Source organism: Siphateles boraxobius, unplaced genomic scaffold, assembly GCF_051911475.1.
Source record: "Siphateles boraxobius isolate OS27281-9 unplaced genomic scaffold, OSU_SipBor_1 29, whole genome shotgun sequence".
Lineage (NCBI taxonomy): Eukaryota > Metazoa > Chordata > Actinopteri > Cypriniformes > Leuciscidae > Siphateles > Siphateles boraxobius.
The window spans coordinates 10,272,501-10,293,729 of record NW_027508908.1 but is presented as its reverse complement, the minus strand read 5'-3'; the positions used below and the strand labels follow the sequence as shown (position 1 = coordinate 10,293,729).

The 21,229-nt window shown below is 43.6% G+C and overlaps 1 protein-coding gene and 1 pseudogene across 1 annotated transcript in view; both read left to right on the top strand.

The window, feature by feature from the left end:
- Nucleotides 1-5,237: 5,237 nt before the first annotated feature.
- Nucleotides 5,238-11,801, top strand: LOC143754033 (uncharacterized; annotated as a pseudogene).
- Nucleotides 11,802-12,743: 942 nt separating this feature from the next.
- slc43a1b (solute carrier family 43 member 1b) overlaps nt 12,744-21,229 on the top strand; it is a 17,153-nt gene continuing 8,667 nt past the window's right edge. The window contains exons 1-5 of the mRNA XM_077246489.1: nt 12,744-13,057; nt 18,409-18,566; nt 18,696-18,882; nt 19,101-19,156; nt 19,368-19,444. Of these exons, the coding sequence (XP_077102604.1) occupies nt 18,413-18,566; nt 18,696-18,882; nt 19,101-19,156; nt 19,368-19,444 (474 nt within the window). The 5' untranslated portion in view covers nt 12,744-13,057; nt 18,409-18,412. The remainder of the gene's footprint in view (nt 13,058-18,408; nt 18,567-18,695; nt 18,883-19,100; nt 19,157-19,367; nt 19,445-21,229) is intronic.

Here is a 21,229-nt window from a genome sequence, read left to right as displayed (position 1 = left end):
CAGTCGGATCAGGGAGGAGAAATGTGCAGTGCTCCTGGTAGCCCCACTCTGGAAAAACCAGACGTGGTTTCCAGAACTGATGCAGATGATACAATCTGCCCCATGGCCGATTCCACTGAGGCTAGATCTCCTCAGGCAGGCCAACGGGACGATCCTCCTTCCCCGCCCCGATCTGTGGGCCCTCCATGCGTGGCCCCTCAACGGATTCCCGGGAACCTCCCCAGTGGAGTGTTGAGAACCATCACTGAGGCGCGAGCGCCCTCTACGAGGCGCTTATATGCCCAGAAATGGAAGGTGTTCAGTGACTGGTGCAAGTCCAGGAACCTGAATCCTGAGACATGCGAAGTACCGAGTGTGCTCGTTTTCTTACAAGAGCTGTTGGAGGCAGGCCGCACCCCCTCCACGCTCAAAGTATATGTGGCTGCCATAGCGGCATCACATGAACCGGTCGAAGGACGCACACTAGGGAAAAACTACCTAGTTGTTCGTTTCCTGAGGGGCGCCAGGAGGATAAATCCCCCACGCCCCCCCTCGTTGCCGATTTGGGACCTGGCCACGGTCCTGGACGCACTTAAGCGTGCCCCGTTCGAACCCCTCCGAACTGTGCACCTTAAACAGCTCTCGCTCAAAACTGCTCTCTTGCTGGCTCTCGCCTCGGTCAAGAGAGTGGGCGACCTGCACGCGCTGTCATCAAGCGCTACCTGCCTGGAGTTTGGACCTAACGACAACAGGGTTGTCCTCAGGCCAAGACACGGGTATATTCCTAAAGTGCTCTCTACTCCTTTCAGAGCACAGGTGATATCTTTGGCCGCGCTATCGTCCCCAGCAGACGAAAGTGACGCTAATTTACTCTGCCCGGTCAGGGCACTCAGAGTATATTTGGAACGTTCTGCCCTGTTCAGACAGACAGAGCAGTTGTTCGTATGCTTTGGCGGCCGCACTAAGGGTCTGGCTGTGTCAAAGCAAAGAATATCGCGCTGGATAGTTGATGCTATAGCGCTGGCTTATGAAGCCAAGGGCCTTCAGTGCCCCTTGGGCATCAGAGCTCACTCTACGAGAGGCATGGCCTCCTCCTGGGCGTGGTCGAGTGGGATACCCATTCAAGATATTTGTGCGGCTGCAGGCTGGGCCTCACCGTCCACATTTATCAGGTTTTATAACCTACAGGTCCCCTCATTGCACTCTAACATACTGTCGGTCTAACTATGCATAGGCTGGGGTGTGTACATGCTGAGCATTGTCTCCTCCCTCATAGAATCACATCTTTGCATCTGATGTGGAGGATTTTTCATACATGACAGTACATAAAAATGTGCTTGTGTGTGTCTTTGGACGCCCTTTGGGCCGTTCCACGTTGTCCCTTTATAAAGCCCGCCTTCGGCTGGCTCGTTGGATAATTACTTCGCTCAAAAGCTCAGGCACCGGCCTCCGGCTTAATAGAAGCGAAGTCAGCACGCACGGCGTTTTACATGGCGTTCCCATAGCGTAAGCATTACGCAATAGGAGAGATCTCTCGAAAGGGAACGACTCGGTTACTAACGTAACCTCGGTTCCCTGAGAGGAGGGAACGAGTATTGCGTAATCTGCCGTGCTTGTGCTTGGTCAATTTGCTTCAGTCGATTGAACCTAAAGAACTCAGACGACGGGGCGCCCAATATATAGCCCTTGGCCACGCCCATCTTGGCGAGCTCTGACGTGCGTGGACGCGAAGCACGCTCATTGGAAGCGGGTTCAGAGTCGCCCCGTCATTGGTTCGTGCAAGTTGCCGCAGCACAGCCAATGACCGAGCTGCCTCGCTCATTGCTGTATGCTGTGCAGCTGCAATGCGTTTTACATAAAGACTTCAATATTTCTCGAGAAAAGGAGTTTTCCCATAGCGTAAGCATTACGCAATACTCGTTCCCTCCTCTCAGGGAACCGAGGTTACGTTAGTAACCGAGTCGTTTACCGGCGTACAGGTGTGAATGACGTCATCGCCCGTAATTAAATGTCTACTTTATGTAGTGATTGACAGGGCGGGAACGGATCGGCTCGGGATGCATTTTTAATTTGTACATTGATTTTTGCTACATTCATTGCGGAACATTTAATGAAAGCGCAATCGCAAGTGTCTTGGCTGTGAGTGTAGATGCAATTAAGAAAATTAACATTTAAATGACAATTTTGCTCCAGTTTTTGCTTGAACATGTATCTAATAATTTCTGTAATACATTTTAATACAACTTATAAAGCGTTAAAATATGTATTCAATTGACATATTAAAACTAGTATATGAAATGGCAAATGTAAATTATGTAGCCTAATTGATTTTTTACATTTTCATTTTGCACCAGCGTTGCACAAATGTAATGGAAAATGTAAATTTAAATACAGAAATGCATTGCCATTTTACATATTGCATTGTCATTTTGCATATTACATTTCAAATTGAACATTGCTCCCCATATGCTTCCATACTTACATTCTCGAATAAACTGGTCTAAAGCAGCACAATCCTGCCCAATCAATAGCGTCACCAATAATTTAAAAATATATATTTTTTTAATCATGCTTCCATAAATAGGGGCACATTGTAATGCAGTGTTACAACGTTCTCCATCTGCGCAACTGGAATTTAAATCCAGCCAGTGTCTTCTGCTGGTTAGATCAGCATTAAAGAACTATATCAACTGCTAAACAACAAATTGGAGATTAAAATAATAGCAGATTTGTCTCAATGTTATAAACACTAAAAACTAAGATGAAAAAACTTAAGTATGAAATTTACTTTTGCAATGGTTACAGTCTTTCTCGATTGCTTAAACGCATTTTTTGAAACTATGCATCATATTCTCAAAACAGTAAAAACAAATCCATAACGTCTCGCCCAATTCCCCAAACATCCTATTTTCAGGTCAAAATGAAAAACCATTCACTCTTGCTGAAAAACCAAACTTTGCCCTCAGACATCACACACAAGCCCTCACAAACACACACACACTACAACATAGTCTTACACACTGGTGCAATAAATTCAAAACAACATTTCCAAAACTGGTAAGTTATGTTGCTTGCTATGTTGCAATAGCTACAGTACATGTATGTGTTGTAACAGCACAGTTACAGTAAAGAGCAGTCTAAAGTACATCTACTTGTTTTTCTCCATGAAGGTTCTTATGATCGAGGCGACGGTGAAGCGACTCAAGTTTGGCTGTACTCGTTGCCCAGCCTCCCTCATAGTCATACCATGGACAAAGACATGGGCCACTAGAGTGACAATGCTTGTCTCTTTGGCCTTGCCCTTCACTTTCCTCCTCCTCCTCTTCCTTCACCTCTTCCTCCACTCCCATCTATACTCGTCTTCCCTCCTCCTCCTCCTCCTCCTCGACCTCTTCCTTCATGTCTTTCTAGATCCATTGTTCCAAAACTGAATGAACTGACTCTGACCCTTTTATCTATCTATTGAAGGTTCTGATTGGTGTGTGATCAATTTTGACTCTTAAGTGTTTCTACTTGGTTAATTGTGTGCTAACTGAGCTAAAGCTGCGCTGACTTGAGTGAACAATATTGAATGCTAGTGCTTTCTAAATGACAACATGGTGTAGGCAATGAGAAGTTAAGGGATTTGTGTGTAGAGTTTTGCAGTGACAGTTCAACAAATCTGACTTATGTGTCAAAACAGGGGAATAGTGTTCATAGTTTAGGGAAATGGGTGTGCTTTTTGATAAATGTCGTTATGGTTTTGAAATTTTTGTTCAAAAGTCTGGTTAAAGTAGGGTGACCTGACCAGACGTCCCGTTTTTCCCGGGACAGCCCCATATTTCCACTCTAATTTTAGTGTCCCGACTTATTCTGAAAAAATCATGTTTTGTCCCTTATTTCATCGTTAATATATATATATATATATATATATATATATATATATATATATATATATAAATATATATATATATATTATATATAATAGGTTTCGTTTCCGAAAGGCTAAGTGAATATATATGTTACGTTCAAACCGTGTAGCACGCGCATGACAGAGAGGGAGAGACCTTGTGTGTGTGTGCTAGTGTGCCTAATGAAGCGCATGTAAGACGCATTAATAGAGGGAATGCATTAACGTCACTTGCCCGCCGGAAAACGCCCCCTCAGCCGGACTGAGTGGCAGAAGAGCAGCTGCGTGACTGGATTTAATAGGGGAAACTGCGAAAACGCAAGTAAAACAAACGATTATCAGTTTAAACTATTTAAACTATCTATTTGCTTCTCTGTTCTGTAGCTTTAGGTAGTCTGTAAAAATATTCCTCATATTTCTTGTCAAATCTAGTTGTACAGTCAGTCTCAAAGCTCTTTCCCGTTTTAGACGCGTTTTGTGTGTTTTTCCGCATCATTCACACTGAAAACCAATGCTGCCGCTCAGTCTTTTTGCCACTTGTGGGCGTAACTGCAGTCACTCCGGCCAACGGTGACGTCGCGTGCATTCCCTCTATACGCATGCGTTCTGTATCTGTCCCGTATTCCACTCCGAGAAATCTGGTCACCCTAGGTTATAGTGTTTAAGCAATCAAGAAAAACTGTAAATAGGCCTACATGTTCAGCGATATCTTCAAACGATTTTTTAAATTTTTTCTCTTTATAAAGGCATAGTGTTGATATGACAACTATAAATACACTAAGTTTGGTCATGCTGGTATGTGTGAAAATATTTAAAACGTGTTACATCTAGCCCCGCGTTGTATCCTGCTTAGCCCTATTATATTTAACGCCTGAGAGCTGTCTCTCCATTGACTGTGTTAAACTAGTGCTAAAACACTAAACCCCATTCTCTGAAAATTCTCAATAGCCTAAACCAATTTGTCAAATAAATTACTCTTCCTGTAAAACATTAAACAAGTTCAGGTACTGTTTGCAAATCGCATGCACTCTTTTTTCAAAACTCTAAACACATTCTCACTCACTTAAACACATTTTGCACTGTGATGCACTTATGTTTCAAAATGCTACACACAGGCAAGCAAAACTTAAACACGACTGCAGCACAGTTGTCATCGTTTACACACAACGACTCAAAGTTGTTCTCACTTATTTCTAATGATGTGACCAAATCAACTGTACATAATACAAGTCAGTTCAGAGTGCCAACATTTACTCAAAACGTTGCACTGAATTTTGAATGTTGGTCTCTCCTAAAGAAGGGGAAGGTTACAGACAAATTCTGTTTCAGGCTGGGAGAACACCAGATCCCATCAGTCACTGAGAGACCAATGAAGAGCCTTGGGAAGGTCTTTAACTGCAGCCTGAATGACAGAGACTCAATCAAGGCAACCGGTGCTGACCTGGAGGGATGGCAGAGAACAGTGGATAAGTCTGGGCTCCCTGGAAGATTCAAGGCCTGGGTCTACCAGCATGGAATCCTCCCAAGAATCCTCTGGCCTCTGCTTATCTATGAGGTCCCTATGACAGTGGTGGAACGTTTTGAGCAGAAGGTGAGCAGCTATCTACGAAGATGGCTGGGCCTGCCGCGTAGCCTAAGTAACATCTGGCTATATGGGAACACCAAAAAGCTCAGGCTCCCTTTTAGCTCAGTCAGGGAGGAGTTCATAGTTGCACGGACACGGGAACACCTGCAGTACTCTGGATCCAGAGATGCCAAAATGTCCCGCGCAGGGATTGTTGTGAGGACAGGGAGGAAGTGGAGGGCAGCCGAGGCAGTCCAGCAGGCAGAGACGCGCCTGAAGCACAAGGCTAACCTTGTAACAGTGGCGCAAGGCAGAGCCGGACTTGGGAGTCTAACAGCGACCCGATATGACTCTGCCAGCGGAAAGGAGAGGCAGAGGCTGGTGCAGGAGGAGGTTTGAGCTTCAGTCAAGGAAGAGCGAACCAGCAGAGCAGTGGCCATGCGGCAGCAAGGCGCCTGGACGAAGTGGGAGCAGGCTATGGAGCGGAGTGTCACCTGGAAGGAAATCTGGAAGTGGAACCCCCAGAGAATGAAGTTCTTGATTCAGGGGGTCTATGACATCCTCCCAAGTCCATCCAATCTGTGCACATGGGGCAAAATAGAAACACCCGCACCTCTTTGTTCCAAATTAGGGACATTAGAACGCAGCCGCTCCAAGGCGCTGGGTGAGGGCCGGTATTGATGGAGGCACGACCAGGTCCTCAAATCCATCGCTGAGGCAATCAGCAAGGGGATCAAGGACAGCCGATATACCCAAGCTACAGCCAAGGCCATTTACTTCATCAAGGAAGGACAAAAGCCAGAGAAAACATTGAAAAACTGCTCTGTAGGTTTGCTCTCCATGGCCCAAGACTGGGTGATGACAGTTGACCTGGAAAGGCAACGGAAAATCCCAACACACATCACCCAGTCCAAATTGAGACCTGACATAATCTTGGTCTCTGAGGCCACAAAACATCTGGGCCCGTATTTATATAAAATCTTTGTGCAAAGAATAGCTCCTGGTGACAAAATTCTAAGAAAATTCTTAGAAATGTGGGCTTTTACCCTTAAAATTGAATAAAAATCCTAGTAAAGAAAAAAGTAATTCAGAAAGCATCTTAACCCTGAAAAGAGGTCTTAAGGTCAAAATTGTTTGGAGTACGGACAAGGACATTTAAGAGGCTTAAGAGTTTCTTTAGCAGAGGAGAAAATGGCAGAAAGGCGAAGAGGGAGAAGAAATGTGTCGCAGACAATGGATGACAGTGAGTTAATAAGACACTACAAATTAAATGTGCAGGGATCATGTTTGTGACCGATCATATAGAGACACGCTGACATCTTATTAGAGACACAGCACAGAAATGCCATAGCGCCAGAAATGAAAGTAATCACTACATTAAGATATTTGGCAACTGGGAAAAGGCAACAATGCAGCAGTGATGATTTAGGTCTGTCACAACCTTTTGTAAGCAGAGTGATCACACAAACAATTACAGCACTTTCAGCACCTCTTATTGTGTCACAGTTAATTTCATGTAGGGATATAACATGTGGAGAATACACATATGGACTGGCCGGAGGGCAGTGCAACATATGGAATGTCACTGGGGTGGCTCCAGCCTGAGAAGGGGGAGGCAACACCAGGCAGTGACAGCAGAGCGGACTCTGCCAAGGGAAAGACACGGGCTCACCGCAGGTAGCTGATCGTGGAAGAATACGCATATGGGATCGCCGCAGGGATCATCACATATGGAACCCGGCCTAGCACAAGTTACACAAGCAGACGAGCACTAGGCCTGGCGTCAGACGCTCCGCAACGTCTGACTGCCGAAGGGGTGCAGAGGAACTCTACAGGGTTCGCCTGAGTGGGGAACTCGACTGGAGCAAAGAAGCACACGTATCCGCTCCATGTGGAGGGGAGTGGCGCAGCAAGCCGACACAAGAGCGGGAACTTCGGTTTTACCGGCTGGTTGAAGTGAGCACACAGGAAGATACCGGCTCAACACGTAGGCTATGAAACCTTACGTGAGAGTTAGCCAGGCCGAATTCCAGGCACGATTCGTCGTCCGAAAATGCATGGAGGTCCCCTACCCTCTTGATAGAGGCCAATGCAACTGGGAGAACTGTTTTACAGGACAGAATTTTTAACTCTGCTGACTGCAAAGGCTCAAAGGGTGATCTCTGTAGTGCCGAAAGGACAAGAGACAAATCCAAAGAGGGTATAGAGAGTGGGCGAGGGGGATTTAGTCTCTTGGCCCCCCTCAGGAACCTGACGATCAGGTCGTGCTTTCGCAATGACTTACCTTCAACTGCATCGTGATGTGCGGCAATCGCAGCAACATACACTTTAAGGGTGGAGGGAGACTGCCGTCGCTCCAGCCCATGTTGCAGGAAGGAAAGCACAGCTCTGACCGAGCAAGTTAGAGGGGTTCTCCTCGTGAGAAGAGCACCAGTCAACGAACAGGTTCCACTTCAACGCATAGAGGTGCCTCGTAGAGGGAGCTCTAGCGGAAGTGATGGTGTCAACTACCGCCGGGGGTAGGTCACCTAGAACCTCCGCGTCCCGTCCAGGGACCAGACATGGAGTTTCTAGAGGTCTGGACGCGGGTGCCATAGGGTGCTCCGTCTCTGAGAGAGCAGGTCCTCTCTCAGAGGAATGGGCCAGGGAGGGGCTGTCGCGAGGAGCACTAGTTCCGGGAACCAGGTCCGGTTGGGCCAATACGGCGCAACTAACAAGACCTGCTCCTCGTCCTCCCTGACCTTGCACAAGGTCTGTGCAAGAGGGCTCACTGGGGGAAACGCATACTTGCGTACTCCCAAAGCGCCTGAAAATCAGCTGGACCACCTGGGGATGGAGCTCGTCGGCTGCACGGTTGAGCAGGCCCGTAATATAAACGGCACGAAGCAACCTCAGATGCTTCTGACTCCAAAGGAGGAGATGGCGGGCGAGTTGTGACATGCGGTGGGAGCGTAGACCACCTTTATGGTTGATGTACGCAACGGTCGCAGTGCTGTCCGTACGGACCAGTACATGCTTGCCTAGTAGTGGCGTTTTGAAGCGCCCCAGCGCAAGATGTACTGCTAACAACTCGAGGTAGTTGATGTGCCAATGCAGTTGAGGCCTTCCTCCACAGACCTGACGCTTATTGCTCGTTGTACGTGGCCCCCCAGCCGTTGGCAGAGGCATCCGTGGTTACCACAGAGTGCCTGGACACTTGTTCTAGGGGAACACCTGCCCACAGGAACGAAGGGCCTGACCACAAGCTGAGAGTTTGGCGGCAGTGCGGAGTCACATGGACCCGGCACAAGCCGCTCTGCCACGCCCATCTCGGGACTCGATCGTGGAGCCAGTGTTGGAGCGGCCTCATATGAAGCAATCCGAGCGGCGTGACCGCGGCTGCAGATGCCATATGCTCCAGAAGCCTCTGAAACAGTTTCAGTGGTGCTGCTGCTCTGCGTCTGAGCATGCTGACGCAGTTCAACACTGACTGGACGCGGGCCTCTGTGAGGCGCGCTGTCATGTTGATCGAGTCCAACTCCATACCGAGAAAAGAGATCCTCTGCCCGGGGGTGAGTTTGCTCTTTTCCCAGTTGACCTGAAGCCCTAGGTGGCTGAGGTGATTGAGCACCATGTCCCTGTTTTCGCACAACTGCTCTCTCGACTGGGCGAGAATAAGCCAGTCGTCGAGGTGGTTGAGAATGCAAACACCAGGCTCGCACATGGGAGCAATGGCCGCCTCCGCGACTTTCGTGAAGACACAGGGAGACAGGGCCAGCCCGAAGGGTAAGACTATGTACTGACATACCCGTCCCTCGAACGCAAAGCGAAGAAACGGTCTGTGTTGATGGAGAATCGAAGCATGAAAGTACGCGTCCTTCAGGTCGATCGCTGAAAACCAATCTTGGGGACGGATGCATTTGAAAATGCGTTTCTGCGTAAGCATCTTGAACGGCAGCCTGTGAAGGGACCGGTTCAGGACATGCAGGTCCAAGATTGGCCGTAACCCACCGCCTATCTTGGGTACTATGAAGTACGGGCTGTAGAAGCTGGTCTTCATATAGGCTGGAGGGACCGGCTCGATCGCGTTCTTCGCCAGTAGGACTGCGATCTCTGCTCTGAGCACAGGGGCACTGTCCACCAGAACACGGGTGAACAGAATGCCCCTGAACACAGGGGGACGCCGGGCGAACTGAATCGCATAGCCGAGTCTGACAGTACGGATGAGCCAGCGAGACGGGCTGGGAAGCGCTAGCCAGGCTCCCAGACACCGCGCAAGCGGGACCAACGGCACCACAGACGTACCCGGGGCAGCGCAGTGGAATGCATCGACCTGACTCGGACAGCATAGCGGCCCGGAGTGGGGTCTAAGTGTGTGGTGCAACACGTACCTGTTTCCGCCGAAGGGCAGAGTGAGTGTGCGGAGGTGTCAGTGCGTCCGGAACACAGCCACTGCTGCTCGCTGGCGATGGAAGAGGGGGTTTTGAGGCTGACAAGGCATAGCATCGTCGGCTGCCAAGCGCGCCCTCTTGGGCCCAGAGGTTTCAGAAATTGCTCTTTTGTTGAAAATGTGGGTGGAACAAAAAGAAAAGGAAACAAAGGATTCTCCACCCGGCCCTCCACCGGGGGAAGGAGCGGTGCCTTTACCACCTCCTGAAGAGCAATTTGATCCACCTCTGGGTCGCCCGTGTCAGGGTCGTTTGCATCAGCGCTTGCCTCCTGGTTTGGCAGCGGCCTGGACGGGCGTGGTCGACTTTCTGCAGCCTGCTCCACGCTGAGGCCTGGATGTTGGCTGCTGCTGCTGAAGCTTAGCGGGAGCGGAGGACGCCGCAGGAGGTCGGCCTCGGCGACGAGCGGACGGAGGGTCTGCGGCCTGCGGACGGGTGGGAACAGCAGGATGTGTCGGACGGCCTCCGTCTGCTTCTGGGCGGCCGAGAACTGTTGGGCAAAGCTCTCAACCGCGTCGCCGAATAACCCAACCTGGGAAAGAGGGGCATCCAGGAACCAATATTTTTCGGTGTCCCTCATATCTGCCAGGTTGAGCCAGAGGTGACGTTCCTGGACCACCAAGGTGGACATCGCTTGACCGAATGAACATGCAGTTTCCTTCGTCGCTCGGAAAGCGAGGTCGGTTGCCACACGGAGCTCCAGGAGATTGCCCCGCCAGGAGGAAGCGGACGCCGGACACAATTGCAAAGGGACGGCACGCTGCACCGGGGGGACATCCACATACCCCTTAGCCGCCCTGCCGCTGAGGGTGTTGAGAGGGGAGGAGCCACTAGGACAGCTTCTGGCACTATACGGCGCCGTTCCACGTCCTAGTAAGCTCCTCATGCACTTACGGAAAGAATGGTACCAATCGTCCAACCGAGAAGGTTCGGGACGTGGTGGAGATTGCCTCAGCGGGGAAGCCCTCACGGTAATCCTTGTGTTCATCCACTAACTGGGCTAACAGTAAAGACTGATCCTCTATCCAGTTGGGCTTTCTCGTCCTTCTTGTTTTTGATTCCATGTTTGCTACATTAAAACCAACATTCTAACCACCACTTAAATAGACATGCCAGCAATCAGTGTAATTGGAAAGAGTGGAACGTTTTTTTTTATCATTCTAAGCCAATCAAATACCTTATAGGAAATTAACAGAATGGTAAATAAAATAAAAAGATCTATATACATATATATATATATATATATATATATATATATATATATATATAATGTGTGTGTGTGTGTGTGTGTGTGTGTGTGTGTGAACGGTAAAATAGGAAAAATTACGCATGTAATTCAAAGCGAAGGCTTAGAATAGACCCTATACTTAAAATCACTCTTTTTTTTCCTTTTTTGGACAACCAACCAATCACAGTCTTCAAAAGATTGTGTCATACATAGCAATGGGGTCAGCCCCGCCTCCTCACTAAGATGAAAGTTTTTGTCTTTTCCTTGCTCAGAGTTGCTCTCAGATCAGTGTTGAATCGCTCGTAAGCTAAGACTCCTACATAGACGTTTTTAAGCTAAATTAAGAGTTTTCTGAAAGGATTCTTAGAAGCTTTAAGAATATGGGCCCTGATCTTGTTAGAGCTGACTGTGCCATGGGAAGAGAGGATAGAGGAAGCTCAAGAGAGAAAAGGGGAGAAATACCAAGAACTGGTGGATGATTGTCGGAAGAACGGCTGGAGGACCAGGTGTATGCCAGTAGAGGTGGGTAGTAGGGGATTTGCTAGTTACTCCCTGAGCAAGGCCTACAGTACGCTGGGCATAACAGGGGCTAACCGAAGAAGAGCCATAGGCAACAACGTGGAGGCAGCAGAAAAAGCATCCAGAGGGCTCTGGTTAAAGAGGGGAGAGCAGCGGGGGCAGTATAATGTCACTTGGACACAGGCCGGGGTCTGATCAGCCTCGGTAGGGTCGCCTGGACGAGGGTGTCTGTTGTAAGACCCGAAACACCCAGTGACTCCTGGAAACAACACTGATGTGTCCAAGGTTGTGCATCAGAAGATGTTTTTGTAAACTGAAAATTGATACCAACAATGGATGGAAACAATATAAGAGGAAGAGTAGGAAGAGGATGAGAAAGAGGATGTAAACAAGCAGGAAAAGGCTGATGACGAGGAAGAGCAAGGTGTGGAGAATGTTGTCAAGGCTGAATCTGGCTTGAGGGTTTTTCCCTTTGCCTGCAGAGATGACATTGTCTGTGATGTGGAGAAACTCCTCCAACCGGACCAACATGAAGACATGATGCTGAAGCAGAATAAAATCTCTCTCACTGACTTTATTTTTGCAGTTGCACAACTCTTCTGAGTTTACTTTACTGTAGCATGCTTTTCATTTAGAGTTTTTTTACTGTAACCTTTTTGGCTTTTGTAGTTGGGTCACTGTATTTTCACAGTATGCATGGTGAATATACAGACATTCGCTAGGCCTAGTATTCAATATTCAGTTCAATACTATACTTGCAGTGAATATAGTATACAATTTATTCTGCTTACTACTGTTTTCATTACTATACTTTTTTACATAATTGCAAAATTAGTTTAGGCTACTTTGTTTTCTGTAACTGCATGCTTTGGATTCTGTGTTCTCTATTTTTTGATGTAGTGTCTAATGAATTGTCTGTAGTGTTTATAATTTTGACTCGCTGTGTGTATCTGAGAGCATTGTTTGATTTTGAGCACAGATAAAATGGTTTTGAGGCAATTGTTTTGCCAGAAGAGTCAGAGGTTCTGTGAATGTGGTTTGAAATTGAGTGATGTTTTCAAGAAATGTGTTTTAGCAATTCAGAAAAAGTGTAAATAAAGTTTCGTCTGTCAAGCTAGGCCACACGAGGGCGCCGCTGACACTGCGAATGATCAGGCTTCTATACTAACAATTAGTCTTGTGTGCTCTCTCGGAAACATCCATAAATTGAGTTTTCGTTTGGAAAGGTTGGGAGGAGGGTCAATGCCGGAGCCATTTATAGACAAAAAGAGCAGGGAGAGAGAAAGAGCATAAGAAACTTTACATATCCTTTTTTGTTTGTACAAACGTGCAAAGCTGGAGTGCACGAACAGAAAAACGCACAATTATAGCACCACGCTTCGGAAAGGATACCAACACTGAGGAAAACCAGACACATGCCATTGCTATAAATAACAGTACATAACACAGTGGTAAGTTTACTCTCTCCATGCTTCCAAGATTTTGGAAACTTGTTTTAAGAGTCAAGTTGATAAATCAATTCTCAGTTTTTGCAAAACATAAAAATAAAAAAAGGATTTGTAGGCTAAATAGCCGGCATGTTTATTTTCTCGTTATCAGTTAATTTTCTAAGGTGTGTGTAGCCTATACTTTTGTGGCATACGAAAACTTTGCATAAGAAACTAAATTGACTGCTTTAGCTCTTTGTTTTTTATTATTATCTTGAATTGTGCATTTGAAATTGTATATGTAATCAGATTGTGTTGAGGGTCGTGCTTATTCTCATTTTTGACATTTATTTAAAATATCATGTCAAATTGCACAGTCCAATGCAATAATGAACAATACAATAGGCTATAGTTTATTAATTATGACTTTTTACAATTGATATAGGCAATCTCAAGTGCGCGCGGTGTTTTTTCCTTTAGGAAATTGAAGTGCGCACGCGGCACTTCTTCCCGTGAGCTGCTGAGCACGCAGTAGACACTGCAGCCAGTGTGAAGGAAACAGCTGTTTGCGCGCGCGCGCGTGTGTGGGTATGTGGTCCTGTCTTGGTGAACCCTACGTTATGGGGACAAAATGTCCCCACAATGATGGCAATACCAGAAATATTTGATCTTGTGCGGAGATTTTGGTCCCCATGAGGAAAAGTTCTTACAAATCACAGTAGACTGTTTTTTTGAAAATGTAAAAATACAGAAAGTTTTCTGTGATGGTTGTGTTAAGGGGATAGAATATCCAGATTGTACAGTATGAAAACATTGTCAATGAAAGTCCCCATAAAACATGGAAACCCAAAGTGTATGGGTGTGTGCGTGCGTGCGTGCGTGTGTGTGTGTGTGTGTGTGTGAGAGAGAGAGAGAGAGAGAGAGAGAGAGAGAGAGAGAGAGAGAGAGTTGGGCGGCATTAATTTGGAAGGCTGCTTTTGACCTTTTGAGACTCAGTTCGTCTTGTCTTCTTGAGTGGAAGCATTTCTTCATAAATCGCCCCAGCTAACAAAAGTAATGTTTTGTTATGTTCATACTGTATTAAGCTATGAAAAAAATATTTCTGACCGTTCTTTGAAAGTTCAAAACGTCAATTTTTTTCTTGGTTATGCAAGCGTTAAGGTAACAGTCCATTTTATCAATATGTAAACATTATGGGAACATAAAACATTCCTTTCAACGAACATTCTAATAGCATTACTGGAAGAATGTTTGTTGTTCGTAACTTTGAGAGAACCTTGACAGAACGTTAAGTCCTGAGAACAATACCTGGTAGCTGGGGTTGGACAAGTTAAACTTTTTAATTGTTAGTTAGGAAAACACTTTTGTACGGAGCCCCTAAAGGGACATTGTGATGGAAAAAATATGAGATGAGAGAAAAAAATATTCATCCATTCGCAAAGAATTAAAAAGTTTTTTGGGTGAACGTAAGCATTTTGTTAGCAAATACAGAGTTTATCATATATTTTAGTTAGTAGTATTGCTGTCCTGTTAAATCATTGTTCTAAAAGAACATTTTATATTTTTAGTAGCCTAATCCAGAGCAAGCATGGAAAATCTGAGAAACCCTTTTACAGTGTGCACCAGGGAAATAAATTATTTGTATTCAAGGTCAAGACTATAAATTACAACAAGAATACAGATAAGTCGTGCTTCTCATCAACAGTAAGCAGTCATAATTTGATTCAGTTGATAGATTCGGTGTGTTCATTCAGTTCAGTCAGACTGATTCAACCTGGTAACTCCTGAGTTTGTTCCAAATTCAGCAACTGTCTCATACAAATGGTTTGAATCAGACTAAACAGGTCACACTTTATGTAAAGCGGAGCAGGAATCACTGCTTGGTTCTGCAACATATTTGTGGTGTTTCATGTCAAAAATATATAAAGAAATACAAGTTGTGGCATCAATTAACTTGTTCAGAATTTACTTCTGACTCAGAATTTCCTTTTAAAACAATTGAAAATGCTACTTTTTGTCTGTATATGTGCTGTATATCAGTAAAATGTGCATGCTTAAGTTATTTTAAAAGGTATTGACTCTTAACAGAGAACAAATGCGTTTTCTGTGTGAATGGAACAGAGTGGAGGGGATATATTAATACGCTGAATAAACATTTGTACATAAACAGATCATCATTTATTAAATTGACTGTCTTCTATTCTTCAATAAATATATTTTTGTTGTTGTTTACATTTAGACTTGTATATTATCAGATTTATAAATTTATAACACATTACTGTTAAAATAATGCTCATGATAATGGTAATGATCTGGTTTGGATATATTGTGCAACAGGATCTAAGTTCATATGAGTGTTACAGAAATGATTATTCTATGTGTTGGTGAAATCAGATAAGATGCTCATGGTGTGCCATAAAGGTCTGTGACTATTTCTGGTGTCAACAGGTCAGGGGGTGTGTTGACATGTGCTCGATGGATAAAAAAATACTTCAGCCTCTTTTATCCATGTGATGAGGACAAGTACAAAAAGCTGAGTTCAGATTCAGAACATAAACAGATATAAATCCCATGTCAGCTCGCATATTGCAATGATTTGGGAGACAGACACTTGAACTTCGTCCTAAATCGCAGTCTCCCATTTCATTTTGCGAGATAGTCGTGTGCTGTTCAAGAATGTGCTGTACTGACATGAACTTGTAACAGTTACAAGTTTCTCATGGGCTACGCCTCCCCCCCCCCGAATTCTTCTCATTTATGCTGTTCACAGACAAGTAATAGTGAATGAACTGTCTTGTGACCAATTTTCTCATTTAATAGTCAATGAATGCTGGTTCTTGGTGTCAAAATAGGTGTCTATTCATACTTGCTTAAATTCACATTTGTGGTCTTCAGTTCACATTCTGACATGTGTAAGGGTCAGACAGGTCAATTTAGCTCAAAAGGATTTATTAATTAATTTATAGGGAATCTTGAAAGAATCACTTATACGGCCGAGCAAATGACTCGTCCAGCGTTCATTTGAATAGGCCATATATCAGCTCTACAGCCGATATAAATATCCAAACTAGTGAAAACACTCTTTATTAGCAAGTTAACTTAGATCAGCAGTTTAAGACATTAAATTCGTATGTACATAACACAAGAACATGTATCTTTAAAATACAAACAAGACTTTATTGATTATTCTAACACATAAACTAGTATCTAACACAAACACACGCACACACACACACACACACAGTTGGAGAAAAAAAGAGACTGAGGAAAGAATGAGTTTTAAATTAAGAGATAATGAAATCCCAAGTTTCTATATGCACTTATAAGACATGACCCGAACAAACCATCAATCGTTCATTTATCCCTTCTGTCGTTTCTAAGGTGGGGTTATTACATTTTATACCAAAGCACCAGTTCAGCTAATTAGAGTCTTGCTTGTCTTTTGCGTTCCTTTTGGGAATCCTTTTTGTCGGTGTCAAAGGGGTTTCCCGGGTTCGTTGATTGGCTGGCGGTCTCCTTGTGTCTGGAAAGATGTCTTGGGCGGCCAATCACGTGGTGTGTTGGCGGATGGATGGAAAGTCTTTGCAGTCGAATCGTTTAACCGAAACTTTGCAGCAAAACTTAACTTAGAACCGAGACTAAGAAAAAGAAAGAAAAGTGAGACGAGTAGTTAGATGGCTTGAATGAAGATGTTTAACCCATGTTCTTCTGATCTTGATTTGGGTTCTTTTGTCTGCTCATCTACGTGGTTACTCGTCCGTCTGGTTACTCCATCATGGCTTCTGCATGCTCGTCTGTAAATCTACTAATGCATTCTGGAATCTTCTCAAGCGAAACTCTAAGGCTTTGTTCGGGTCCTAAGATTTTAAACTCAATGTTTGTCCAGCCTCCTGAATGAGTTCGGACCAATTAGGCACTGTCTTTATTTGAGAAGTGGCATTTTTCTTCACCTCTCATCGTAAACCATGCTTTATATGTGATCTCTTTACTCTCCAGCTTTAGCAGAGAGTACAGAGGGTACAGTTTAGGAAACAAGACACACTTTCATTCAAACATCTAACAGTTAAAACAATTACATGACTTTTATGTGATCTAAGCATAATAGACACATATATAGGTTGTAGACACAATATAGAATTATGTAGTTGAACGATGTTTGATTATAAGTACATCAAGAATTGTTTTGGGATGATTTTATGTATTTTTATATGTGAAGTCTTAGTCTCTGGTTGTTGAGAATTGTCAAATAATCCAAAAATCACATTTCTCAATAAGATTGCAAAGAATTTATGTATTTCACTCTCTAACATACATAATATTGTGAAAAGATTCAGGGAATCCAAAGAAATCTCAGTACATTTAGGGCAAGGCAGTAAACCTAACATGTTGAATGTGCATATGACCTTTGAACCCTCAGATGGCACTGCATGAGAAACCGTTATGCTACTGTGTTAAATACAGCCATGTGTGCTCGGGAGTACTTTGGAAAACCATTGCCACTTAACAGTCTGCATCAAGAAATGCCACTTGAATCTCTGTTACCCACTGAGAAAGCTATATATCAGTTCTTTGCAGAGATGCTGCCGAGTTCTCTTGGCCCAAGCTCATCTCAGATGGTCTAAAACACAGTGGAAATGTGTGGTCAGATGAGTCCATGCTTCAGCTTGTTTTAGGGAAAAACCGATATTGAGTTCTCAGTCCCAAAAATAAAAGGGACCATCCAAACTTTCATCAGCAACAGGTACAAAAGAATACATCTGATTTGGTATGGAAGTGCATCCGTGCAAATGTCATGTGGGTGACCTGCATGTGTGTGAAGGTACAACTGATGGAGGCATATCAGGATTGTACAGAGACATAAACTGCCTTCAGGGTTAGGGTTAGCAAACTGTTAGCACTGTAAAAGCAAAGGTTGCTGCCTTAAATTTTTAAGTACAATCAACTTTTGTCATTTGAACTTAAATTACTTGAAACACTTTAAAAAACGAATTGAATCTTGTATAACTTATATAAAAAAGCATAACTTATTTTGATGAGTTTAAGCAATGTAAAAACATATACTTCATAAAATCATAACTTATTGATCATATAATCTTTTAAGGTGTATTTACAAAATACAATTAGGCTGGCCAGTGAAAACATTGGAAATCTTTTCTTTGTATTATCAGTTAAATAAAGGTTAAAGAGAATGAGAGAATGATTTTATTGCATTTTACAAAATCGAACTTTTCTGGAAATGAGGTTGTAATGAAAGTAAGTGTTCAAATGTCGAACACTTAAGGATAGTCTTGTTCTTAATGTACAGTATTGAATTGTTGTTTTAAAAGAATGTGAACTTGTGAAATCATGTGGTTGTGGTTTGTTTCATTCTCCAGTGCCATGGCCCCGTCACTCTCGCAGGCCTACAGGAGGCGCTGGTGGATGGCTGTCACGTCAATCTTAGAAAACCTGCTCTTCTCTGCCGTATTGTTGGGTTGGGGTTCCCTTCTTATCATGCTGAAGAACGAGGGCTTCTACTCACACCTGTGTTCAGGTACATGATTAGAACAAGTCCACATTGACAGGCAAAGTCTTACTCTGAGTTGTTACAAGCAGGTATAGGAAACAGCAACATTCAGAGCTTTAAAGTATTTGACTCTATTTCTTCCTCTGATACTATTAGAAAATGTCACAGAGAGTCACACTAACTCGAGTTTGACGGAGCGGCCGGTTTGGCTGAGCTGTATTGAACAGGAGGAGATTCTGAATCTGGGCTTTACGATTGGCTCGTTCATCATCAGCGCAGCCACTCTTCCACTAGGTGTCCTGATGGACAAATTTGGGCCACGGCCAATCAGATTGTTTGGCAGGTGAGAGACATACAGCTATCAGTATAAAACTTGAAACGTTCCTCAAAACTAGTGCTGAATGTTGGCTTGACTTTAAGTTTGAAGGCGTTCATCTGCAGCACGTCTGCTGCATGTGAACATGAAATGATATATATGAAGATCCATCACTATCCATCACTCTTGCCCTGTAACCTACATCATGGTCACTTCCTCCAATTCTCTGTTTATGACTCTTGTAGTTCATGTTTTGCATTCTCCATGGCTTTGATTGCAGTCGCATCTTATGATCCAAAAGGTCAGTATGTAGTAATGCTTATTTATGCTTATTATATTGTTAAATGAACATTCAGAACCAACGTATAATGCACATAAAACATATACCATAGAAATAATACACACACACACACATATATTTATTGCTAAATAATTTCAAAGGTCTATAATTAGTGATTCTGTATTTTTAATGTTTTATAATTAATATAAGCATTGTTTCTGTTTTCCCTCAGTGTTATCAGCTCTCATATTTATTGCTGTCTCCATGAATGGGTTTGGAGGAATCTGTCTAACCTTCACTTCATTAACAGTAAGACACATTCACACATGTTCACATAGATGAAAAAATCTTACATCAATTCAGTTCTTATACTGTATATACCCAAGATAACTATTGTAATGATAACTATGCAAAATTGCCATTCGAGCTGTTCTATGTTCTGAGGCTGGGTTTGAATGTGTTTGGGTACATTATTATGTCATGAACACTGTTTGTTAGTGGGTGGTGAACATGTTGACACTTGACTGTATTGGTTTTTGAATGTGTATATGTGTCTTTATACACCACCGGTCAAAAATTTAGAATAATTAAGACTTTTTAATGTTCTTGAAAGAAGTCCCTTATATGGTCACCAAGGCTGCATTTAAAAAAAATAAAAAATAAAGTAAAAAAAAGCAATATTATGAAATACTGTATTATTACAATTTAAAATAATGTTTTCTATTTTAGTATATTAGTGTATTCAGCAAATCTGAATTTTCAGCATCATTACTCCAGTCTTCAGTGTCACACAATCCTTAAGATCTAATATTCTGATCTGGTCTTAACCCTTTGATGCACAACATGGTTCGACCCGACCGAGTTTTAATTTTCTATATCTTTGCAAGAAATGTATTTCATCATTCAGTATTCCAGGTATTCCTCAATTAACTTGTTTTAGGTCATTAAAAATCCTTATTTTAATTTTTCCTTTCTTACATTTCGAATAAAAATCGTTTTTGTGTCACTACCCTTCTAATGCACAACATGGGTCTAAAATGACCCGTATTCATTCCCTATGTTATTTCAATCATTTCACAACTCAACACGCCCTGCTTTGGTATATTTCATGCATGTAAGTCTTATTTTATAATTTTTTTGTCACGGAAAATATTTGATATTTTGAGAAAGCCAACTGAATATAATATTTGAACGTTTAGGCTAACGTTAACTTGACCTTGAAATCCATAAATAGTGAGAAAGAGAAACATATCCATATTCTGGTGACATATTCATGTGACATATTCTATTCTATTTAACGTTAGATAGGTCAACAAAATAAAAGTTGAAATAGAACGTTATTATATATACAAGTATATATGGTCACTGTTGGGCGGAAACCTTGTATCTCCATATTTCGTCATTTTTATTTGTTGTCATAAATCAATGCTATCGGTCACCCTTTACGTCTGTCAGTGGACTCTTCCCTAGAACAAGCCAGACATACCGCCTGTCATGATTGAGGGAGAAGCATAGCCCAGAATTTGGATTCAATGGTAACATGACCATGGTAAGCTATGTGTCGAAGAAGGGAAAGGCAGTTGTCCTCCTGAGCACCATGCATGATGAAAAAAGGGTGGATGATAACAGTGTTAAGAAACCAGAAATTATCCAATACTACAATGTGCTGGATGTTGTCACCCTCAATGCCTACACCAACTTTACTGCACAACACCCTGATTGCATGGGTGGTGTGACCAATGCACGACGGCTATTCATCAAGGAGCTACATGGTCGAGGAGCCTCACCACCAGTAAGCCGGTGTGTGGAGGGCGTTCTGGTGCAATATGGCTGCTGTCGCATCATCCAGGTGGATGCTGCACATTGGTGGTGGTTGAGGAGATTCCCCCCTTCCATGTAAAGCACTTAGAGTTCAGACCAAAGCGCTATATAAATGTAACAATTTAAAAAAAAAACACAGCCACCACCCGGCCAGAGGACATCAGCAGGAGGGCCAATCGAAGAGTGCACCAGGCCCGTGTGCAAGGAGCACAAACGTGTAGTTGTCATTTGTGAGACATGTAAGCATTGAGATGGCATTTTAAGATGGCTCTG